The 10,233-nt window shown below is 36.9% G+C and overlaps 3 protein-coding genes across 3 annotated transcripts; 1 reads left to right on the top strand and 2 right to left on the bottom strand.

Moving 5' to 3' along the window:
- Positions 1-660: 660 nt before the first annotated feature.
- LOC141594640 (putative calcium-binding protein CML44) lies at positions 661-1,423 on the top strand (the record flags this gene model as incomplete). Its single annotated transcript, XM_074414645.1, has 1 exon — positions 661-1,423. A coding segment is annotated over one exon (537 nt), but the record flags the coding sequence as incomplete, so codon positions are not given.
- Positions 1,424-2,695: 1,272 nt separating this feature from the next.
- On the bottom strand, positions 2,696-7,372 carry LOC141596356 (BTB/POZ domain-containing protein At4g08455). Its single transcript, XM_074416484.1, has 2 exons — positions 6,950-7,372; positions 2,696-3,406 (listed from the first exon to the last, which is right to left on the bottom strand). Exons 1-2 carry the CDS (start codon positions 7,232-7,234, stop codon positions 2,954-2,956), a joined length of 738 nt encoding a protein of 245 aa, XP_074272585.1. The 5' UTR covers positions 7,235-7,372; the 3' UTR covers positions 2,696-2,953.
- Positions 7,373-9,532: 2,160 nt separating this feature from the next.
- Positions 9,533-10,233, bottom strand: LOC141594639 (uncharacterized). Its single transcript, XM_074414644.1, has 2 exons — positions 9,837-10,233; positions 9,533-9,717 (listed from the first exon to the last, which is right to left on the bottom strand). The coding sequence occupies exons 1-2, from the start codon at positions 10,231-10,233 to the stop codon at positions 9,533-9,535; spliced, it is 582 nt and encodes a 193-aa protein (XP_074270745.1).

Genomic DNA, 10,233 nt, shown 5'->3' with positions numbered 1-10,233 from the left:
TATCATTTATGTTAATTAAGTTGATAAAATGGTACGACATTATGTGGAATCCTGGCAATATTCTAATAGATATATACTTTCTCTGTTCCATTGAATTGTTTATATTTTTCAAAATTCTCCATATATGGATTTTCAAGTAAATGGATTTATAGTTGAGCATGTGCACTTGTGTACCCACAGATTTACGCATATTACATTCCTCATTTCGATCCAATTATTTACGTTTTTCAAAATTCTCCTCGCATGTTTTAAAAATACGTAAACATTTCAATCGAAATGAGGAATCTCTGTGGGCAAACATGCTCAACTATAAATCCATTTACTAACCAAATGAGTTTGGTGTAGTGGTTGCTCATTTTATCCCTTAACCATGAGGTCAGGGGTTCGATCCCGATTTTCACCCAAAAAAAAAAAATAATAATATAAATCCATTTACTTAAAAATCCATGTGAACCTACCTTGTCTCTTTTTGCATGATAAACTGAGATATATATGGCTTTTATAGTAGAACATATAGTAACAAAACACTTCTATGGCTTACGTTACTCCATGAAACTTCTTACCAATTTCCTCTCCATCATCTTCTTACATCATCTGCCACATCGAATCCTAATTAACAACACTAGTTCATGTATAAATACGTCGTAACGCACTCTCACTTTTAAACAACATACACCAATAACTATAAACTTCACTACTACAATTTCGGGTTTAACCATGTCTACCCTCACCACAAATGATTTACACCAAATATTCAAGTCGCTCGACCAAAACGACGATGGGTTTTTAAGTCTCGACGAGCTTAAATGGCTCCTAGAGAGAATCGGGCTCCAGACAGACACGAATGAGCTCACCGCGTTGATAGGTAAAGATGGTCTTAGTTTCGACGAGTTTTGTAATTTTTATGAGTTTGTGTTAAAGACACATAATGATGCAAAATGTATAGGTCAAATCGGAAATAATGTTGAAAAACATAATGAAGAGGAAAGTGATGATTTATATAAGGCTTTTAAGGTGTTCGATTTGAATGGAGACGGACTTATCTCTTCTCAAGAGCTTCAAAGTGTGTTATGGAAATTAGGGATGTGGGATAACAATGGTGGTTTGGATTGTGATAGAATTATGCGTAAGTATGATGTTAATTGTGATGGTTTCGTCGATTTCGATGAGTTTAAGAGAATGATGCTTGCTCATTGAAGTACAATCACTTCTATTTCAAGTTTTTCAACTACCCATAGATGAAGGAAGATATGTAAGCTTCATGCATGTTGTATTTGTAACTTAAATGGAGTTTAATTAAGTTTGGGTTTTTCTATGGGGTGTCCCTGAATTATTCGTGTTTTTAACTTGTATCCACGCGTTTTTCAAATTATCAGTTGTACCCTTAAACTCTATTAATTAAACGTGACCCTTAGTTTCTAAACCGTCAACTTAGGACGTTAAGTGCTTATGCGGCTTGATGACTTGGACTTCTAATGCTTAGTGTGATACTAGTATAGATTTCGCGCGAATGCGCGATATTTTAGATAGAAACATTAAAGAAAATAATAATAAAATGATATTTAACTCAATTTGAAATTTAATTGTAAATTTATTATTATTAATATTTTGTATTAGCGGTAGAAAAGAGAAAGTTCAGTATAATACAGATGTAAATATAATATAATGAAAGTCCAATAACAGAAATAATATAATAAAAACTCAATTACAGATATGATATAATAAAAGCCAAATTATAACCATTCATTTAGGCGGGAAAATTTTTGAAAAGTCCAATTGTTTTAGTATAAAGGGGATGACTTTGGCTTCACTCCATTCTTCTATTTATTCAGAAAATTTCCCCCCAATTTTTTATACTTCAGTTTTATGCTTCCCTCTTCAAATCTCCTATTTATATGTTACTAGAGACCCTTCCCTCTCTATTCTCCTATTTTTAATTCTTTTACCTTCCACCAAACTGTGATGTCGGTGGTTGGAAGACCACTCCCATTGCGGGTCTTCAATTTAAAACGCAAGCTTGTACTCGTCGATGCCGAAATACGGTTATTAAGATCTCTAGACTTACAAGCAATCCAAGGAAGGCATATTTCAAGTGTTTTGAATGTGACCACTTTGTGATGTGAGTTGGGGAAGAACATGTCATTCTAACAAGAGCTTTTAAGGTTCCAAATGGAAATGAAGTTGATGAAATCTCAAGCAAGGAATGTCTTAATGACAATATAGAAACTTAACGCCTCAAGCAAGGGAAGTCATCAAGCCACATAAAACATTAGTAGTGTAAGTAATCAAGCCACATAAGCATTTAACGTCTAAGTTGACGGTTTAAAAACTAAGGGTCACGTTTAGAACTAACTAATAGAGTTTAAGGGTATAACTGGTAATTTGAAAAACGCGAGGGTACAAGTTAGAAACACGAATAGTTCAGGGCACCCCATAGAAAAACCAATTAAGTTTATGTGGTTAGTTAATTTTGGGTATAATGGTTAAATTAGTAAATGCTAAAGTCTCGGCCAATACAACACTAGCTAACCACAAGCTCCAATGCGGTGTAAAGTCGACAATTTGGTTAATGAATCCTTATAGTTTTCGCACAGAAATGTCCCGAAGAGACCGTCTTATACGATGGTCACTAAAAAAGACGCGCAAGTGCGCAACAATTTCCAAGCACAAGCCCTTATAAGAACACACGCTCACTAACCAAACAAGATGATTACATGAATTATAACTCTAAAGTGGTACAATGCAGTATTTACATGGGTACTGGACTACTGGGTAGATATGCGAGATCTTCTAGACGAACAAAGTATCCTTACTTTGTAACATACCACAATTACCTATAGAACGATAAAGCTCTTCCTCCTAAATTTCTTACACTAAAGAGTTTCGAACCTGAGAACTCTAGCCCAGTTGATCTAGGTGCTTAAGCGTAAGTTAGAAGTGAACTTACAAATGATCAACCATCTCGAGCAGCAGTGTTTACTTGTTTTGATAGATAAGCTTCAAATATTTCCACAACGAGCCTTGGATCCTTCTCAACAAGATGAGTATATTCCTCAGTTTTGGTCAAGTTATCCATGTTATCGGTTATCATAGACAAAGCAGACTCCAACAACTGCTTGGCATTATGCTGATGTGCAAAACTGAAGCTTGCAACTGCGTTATCCCAATTCAGTTTCGATACTAAGAACCTCTCACAGTATGTCTTCAAGTGCTTCACTTCATATTTCTCAGCCAGGACCAAAAGATCATAGCCCATTTGCTCATCAAGGCATGCTTCTCCTGTGTACAAATAGTTGACAAAACTGCGCAGGGCATCATAGGACACATCGCTGATATTGATGGTGCCACTACGGCTCTCCTCCATTTCAATCTCGAGCATAGCTTTGAACACTGGGGATCGGCTTGCCTAGAAAGAGCAAGGTCAAAACATCAAGAAAAGAATTTAGACTAGATCAAAGGATTCGTACTCACCTACTTAAAGTCTCAAACCATAGCGACATAACTTCGGAGAGATTGCATCACACAACCTTGCATGACCAGTAAATTAATAGATCATTCATTCACTCACTAAATCCAAAGCAAATTCTTCGCTAGTAAAGTCATAAATGGTAGTACTCATGACCATTCCATCATCACAAAAAAATAAAAAGTGTCCTTGTGTTCTCTCGACACCAAAGATTCAGATTTAGAACAGCACAAAGTTACTCCCTCCGTCCCGATCATTTGTTGTCCTATTCCATTTTTGGGTGTCTCAGTCAATTGTTATCCTTTCTATTTTAGGATTGCATTTGATGAGCAATTTGATCTTTCACACTCAATTTGGTCCACTTGTCATCTTATAACTGGCCCCTTCCTTTTTCCTTGATCTTTGTGCCAAAACAAAGGACAACAATTGACCGGGGCGGAGGGAGTACAAAATAATGAGTACCTCCAAGGAAACCATAATACATGTGATTGGCAGCGGGATATTCATTGTTAGTGAGATAAAAGAGTAGATGAGCATGTAAGACAAACCTCACAAAGGAAAGAATGTTTATTTCACAAAATTTTGACTCTTAAGTCCTAGGATCTAACAGAAATCAAAAACAGGTAGCTGAAAGATTGAAAGAACCAAACATGCCAACTTCCTGAACAATTAGAGCAAAGAACAACATAGGGGCCTGGTTACTACTGGTCAAACAACATTAACCTGCACTTATCAATCGGAGAGGCACTAAATATTACAGGAAAGCATAGACCTAATCCAAGAGTGGGTTACCGGATTCACTCAACTCTAGCGAATCGGCTCAAGTGTATTCTATATAGGAGCTTACTTAAAATTTTGATATCAGACACACTATCAATTATGTACCGCAAATTAGTTGCTACTATGTTCATATCAAATTATCCACCCTTGATCCATTGTGATTGCACAAACAATTGGAGAAACAATGAAGATGCCAAGTGCATTGCAAAACACATTGAATAACAGCTGGAACTCAAAGATAACAGGCAGACCACGAGTCCATGTTCACTGAGGAATACTCTAATTATGCATTAAAGCTTCATTTTTTTTACGCCTTATTAGGATAGAGTGTTCTACTGAGAAAGCAGGAGCCAGTGGTAAGGGAGGGGGACAAAATCCTTGTAGGGGAATGGAGTAAAATAAGTGGTGGAAAAATTGAGGGATCTATACCATCTCAATTTTCCACTCGAAATTCGTTCCAAGTAAAACAAGCTTCTATCTATTCTGTCTGAATTCACTACCAACTTGATCTAATTACCAAAACAAGCCATGATTAAGATCACCAAATACTACTCCCGATCCTTAGATATTGCCCTATTTACTTTTGCACAAAAATTAAGAAAGGTGACTGAGTGAGAGTTGGTAGAGGGTCTCACCATTACAACATTGAAGTTTAGCCTCTCAAAACATGTTTAAAATAGAAACGGGTCAATTCTACGTCATTCTAAGAATAGGTAAATATTAAAAGGGACCAATCCCAAAGAATCGGAGGGAGTAATGTTCTGTAAATCTGTAATAATTTGACTGATTGTCTATCTGATAAAATTTGCTTATGAAATTCAGATCAACTATTAGCAGATCAACGAAAATCGCAACCTAAAAGACCCATAATTCGTTGAGACAAATGATCAAACACTGGTGTGCAAACCCAACCCCTCAAAGACCACATAAAACCACAAAAAGGGTACTCACTAAAACAGATTTATGTGCAGGAACAGTAACAGGGTTAGCTTTAAGCTCATCAGAAGCAACCAAAACATCGTTAGGAGTTCGGAGAACGAACAAAGATTTCAAGGGTCGCAATTTGACTGATATTTCATAAGTGATCAAATTTGGTTAACAACCCAGATCTAAGCAGCACAATAAAACAACAAACACTTCTTGCTTTCATTAAAAACACCAAAATTTCATGCCAACTTCCTGAACAATTAGAGCAAAAACAACATAGGGACCTGGTTACTACTGGTCAAACAACATCAACCTACACTTATCAATCGCAGAGGCACTAAATATTACAGGAAAGCATAGACCTAATCCAAGAGTGGGTTACCGGATTCACTCAACTCTAGCGAATCGGCTCAAGTGTATTCTATATATAGGAGCTTACTTAAAATTTTGATATCAGACACGCTATCAATTATGTATTGCAAACTAGTTGCTACTATGTTCATATCAAATTATGGACCCTTGATCCAGTGTGATTGCACAAACAATTGCACAAACAAGGAAGATGCCAAGTGCATTGTAAAACACATTGAACAAAAGCTGGAACTCAAAGATAACAGGCAGACCACGAGGCAGACCACAAGTCCATGTTCAGTGAGGAACAATGTAATTATTTATTAAAGCTTTATTTTTTTTACGCCTTATTAGGATAGAGTGTTTTAATGAGAAAGCAGGAGAGGGGAAGACAAAATCCTTGTAGGGGAATGGAGTAAAATAAGTGGTGGAAAATTGAAGGATCGATTTAACATCTATGTTCAGATTTTGCCATCTAAAGTTTCCACTCGAAATTTGTTCCAAGTAAAGCAAGCTTCTATCTATTCTGCCTGAATTCACTACCAACTTGAAAACTTGATCTAATTACCAAAACAAGCCATGATTAAGAATACCAAATACTACTCCCGATCCTTAGATATTGCCCCATTTACTTTTGCACAAAAGAAATGGGACTGAGTGTGAGTTTTTAGAGGGTCTCACCATTACAACATTGAAGTTTGCCTCTCAAAACATGTTTAAAATAGAAATGGGGCAGCAATTCTACGTCATTCTAAGAATAGGTAAATATTAGAAAGGGGGCATTCCAAAGAACCGGAGGGAGTGATGTTCTGTAATAATTTGACTGATTGTCTACCTCACAAAATTTGCTTATGATATTCAGATAAACGAGAATCACAGCCTAAAAGACCCAAAATTCGTTGAGACAATCATCAAATACCAGTTACCCAGTGTGCAAACCCAACCCTTCAAAGACACATAAAACCATGAAAAGGGTACTCATTGAAATAGATTAGTGTGTAGGAACAGAAACAGAGGTAGCTTTAAGCTTATCAGAAGCAACCAAAAGTCTTTCAGAGAAGGAAGAACGATATCAAGGGTCGCAATTTGACTGATATTTCATCAGTGATCAAATTTGGTTAACAACCCAAATCAAATATAAGCCGCTCAACGAAACAACAAGATTAAAAACAACAAACACTTCATTGCTTTCAACAATAACACCAAAAGTTCACTGCGACATATCGTCAAACACTTGGTGTGCAAACTCAAAACACCCTAAAAAAACCCCAAAAACCCGCGAAAAAGGTTACTCATTAAAACAGCTTTATGTCCTTATGTGCAAACTCATCAGAAAACCCATATTTCACTGCTACAATTCATCGAACACTTGGTGTGCAAACTCAAAACACCCAAAAAATCCAAAACAACAAAAAGGGTACTCACTAAAACAGCTTTATGAGCAGGGACAGGAACAGGGTTAGCTTCAAACTCATCAGAAGCAACCAAAACGACATCGGAGAAAGAAGAACGATTTCGGGTATCAAAAGGAGACCAAAAGCGAAGAAAAGCGACTTTAGATTTGAGATCATCAATCTCTCTTTTAAGCTCTTCTTCAGTTTCACTAGCTTCTTCGTAGCATTCTTTGCAGGTTCCTGCATCGTCTGAGATGTATTCTTCTTTGCATGACAGACATTGTAGCTTCAATTGTCCGATCGTTGCTCTGCTCATTTTGGGTCTACTTGAGTTGTTGGTGCTTGTGTAAAGAGCTTCAAACTCAAATGGAAGAGTTAATTATTGCAAACAGATCAAGCGGGTCATGTTACTTCGGGTTTCTCATTTATTCGGGTCAAGTCGGGTCATTTTAGGCTTAGGCTCTGTTTGGTAAAATTGACTGAAAAGGTACCTGAAATCTGTACCTGAAAACTGAAAAGGTAACTGAAACCTGAAAAGCTAACTGATAAGGTAGCTGAAAATTAAGAGCTGATAAGGTAGCTGATTATATAAAATTACGTTTGGCAAACTAACTGAAAATGTAGCTTATTTTTGTAAAATGACGTAAAAGGATATGATAATTATTCAATATTATAGATTGAAGGGATAATAATGGAATTTAAACCGAGATCAGGTACCTGAAATCTCAAATGCTACCCTGTGTAGCATTTTATTTCAGGTAGCTTATTTGTGCAAATAAACTACTAGCCAAACCCTTACAAAAAAATCAGGTAGCTGAAACTTTGGTCAAATAAGCTACTTTGGTCAAATAAGCTACCTGAAGTGTCGTGCCAAACAGAGCCTTAATGTCTATTTCGGTGTATTTTGGGGCTGGGTTTAGGGATATTAACGAGACGAGACAGCTCGCGAGCAACTTGAGATCGGTTCGCTCAAACCTCGACTCGAGAGCTTAACGAGTCAACCCGAACGGGCTCGAACTGGTGTGATTAGATAAGATATCGCTCATATGTTATAAAAATATTTTATCATGATTATATATTTGTATCACAGATATCAAATGTCCGACTGATTTACAAATATATTTTTATATATAATATTTGAGCCTTCTTATTGAAAATATCGGAAGAAAAAATAAATAAAAAATAAGCAATTATATATAGGCTTGATTTGAGTTCGAGTTTGGCTCGAACTCGCATTAAAGCTCGCAAGACAAGGAGCACATTTTTTTCAAGCTTAAGATCGACTCGAGCTTGAGTTTTGACTCTTAAGCACAAGCCGAAAAAGGTCTAATTCGAGCTCAGCTCGGCTCGTTAACACCGCTAGCCGGGTCAATCGGATTTTGGTCATATCATATATGGAGAGTATGGATTGCTTAGAACGAGTATGGATCCTCTCCATTTCATTTTCTCTCCATTTCCTTCCATTTCCTCTAATACAACAATATTAAATCATTATTCATCCTCCAACTCATCAAACAATCAACCGTTGGATCGTTTCAAAACGAAATCTTGTACGTTAATAAGAAATGGAAGGAAATGGAGAGAGGCATAAATGGAGAGAATCCCAATTGGCTTAGAACCGAGTCCTTTTCGGCTAGTTATTAAGAACGATTTTACAATTTTTTTTTCAAGTGTGTTAGTGAGTTGCATACATAGTACTCCATCTGTTCTGGTCATTTGTTTACCTATTTTATTTTGAGATGTCGCTGTCAATTGTTTACCTTTCTATTTTAGAAATGCTTTTGGTAAACAATTTGATCCACTTGTCATCAAGTAATTAGTTATCTCCTCTTTTCCTTGGCTTTTGTGCCAAAACTAAAGGTAATCGAATTATGGGACGGAGGGAGTAATATGTAAGGCATAGTCTTACAACTTATCAATTCTTTTAATGTGTGGGTTATTTTCAAGTCATGAGATTTCAAATGGGGCCAATTAAGAGTTAGGAAAGTTCGAATAAACTTCTGGTCAGGTCATGTGAAGTTAAGTTTTGGGTTTTTTTGGGTTCTGCAATTCAAGATCATTTCAGATCTCATGCCATAGATATTATTAACATGTTATTAAGGAATAAGGAGTTAGTTTGGGGCTAGTAAAATTAAGATTTTGATCGAATCAAATCAAATTAATTTGGTTGATTTTGGATCTCGTTTCAAACAAGATGATCACATGAATCTGATGTGGTACAATGCAATATTTGCAGGACTAAAAATTGAGCTATAGATATTTGTTTTTTTGGCAGCGGTAAAAAAACGCAAAATTACAGTCTCATAGCCCTTTTAGGCGTTTTAGCTATGCTATGAGCACATTTATTAAGAGTTTTTGAAACATGACTACAACAAAGACAATGAAAAAACGGAAACAGACTACGTATGTCACCTACAAGGCTACAACCCCTTTGATAAGATGATGCACGAAGAGAGCCCAGTCACTTGAAACATCAACTGAAGGCAGTCCGAGGATATATTCACATAAAGAAATCCATTTCCAACAGCCCATCTCAGTGCTTCACACATTCCTCTTGCTTTCGCTTGGAGCGCGAACCAAGGTAACTAATCCAGTTAATAATCCACTCTTCAATTCACACCAAAACATTAGAGGAACAATTAATTCTAAGAGGAGAACTAGCCCACAACCTCATGACAAGATGACGGTGTCGGAACGGATGCGCGGTAGTTTCAGCCATCCCCAAATCCACCCAGCAAAAATGACATATCGGGTCAATATCAATATTACGCCTAACAAATTCCGATCCCACCGAAAGAACTGAAAATAATTCTCCAGATGAGCAGTTTCCAAACTTGAGGCCCCGGAATAAGGTTCCAAAGTTTAGACTTGCAAAAAGACACTCACTACTGTAACCATATCACAATCTTTCCTAGTACCTTTTGCCTTGAAAAAATTCTCAAAAATACCATAACCGCTCTTGGCCGTGTACTCACCCGTGGTCGTAAATTTCCAATAAACCTCATCCTCACTTCTAGAGGCACAGATAGGCAGCGCAAGGATTTTGGAGGCACAGGCCTCCGTAAAAATGTCTTTAACAAGGAACACGTCCCAACGACCTGTCACATTAATCAAATCTTTCACCCTTAAATTGGTCACCCAATTACTCACCAAATCCACGAGCAAAACATGAGCATTCGGCTTGCTCCCACTGACCCAGTTAGAAGTCCAAACATTTAGATTAGAAGAAACTCCAGGTTTCCAAGCAAAATTTTCCCGAACCAATTCAAGCCCATACACAATACTCCTATAGCCCCACGACTGATTTATCCTCAT

The sequence above is a fragment of the Silene latifolia genome, chromosome 8 (assembly GCF_048544455.1).
Source record: "Silene latifolia isolate original U9 population chromosome 8, ASM4854445v1, whole genome shotgun sequence".
Taxonomy (NCBI): Eukaryota; Viridiplantae; Streptophyta; class Magnoliopsida; order Caryophyllales; family Caryophyllaceae; genus Silene; species Silene latifolia.
This window is presented reverse-complemented; position numbering and strand designations above follow the sequence as displayed.

Bases quoted from the DNA above. Each gene is read 5' to 3' on its own strand.
- LOC141596356 (XM_074416484.1), bottom strand. From the start codon at position 7,234: ATGAGCAGAGCAACGATCGGACAATTGAAGCTACAATGTCTGTCATGC. The intron at 3,407-6,949 runs GTGAGTACCCTT...TGCTCTTTCTAG, and splicing joins CTGCTCATAAAGCTGTTTTA to GCAAGCCGATCCCCAGTGTT.
- LOC141594639 (XM_074414644.1), bottom strand. From the start codon at position 10,233: ATGAGGATAAATCAGTCGTGGGGCTATAGGAGTATTGTGTATGGGCTT. The intron at 9,718-9,836 runs GTACTAGGAAAG...AATTATTTTCAG, and splicing joins GAATTTTTTCAAGGCAAAAG to TTCTTTCGGTGGGATCGGAA.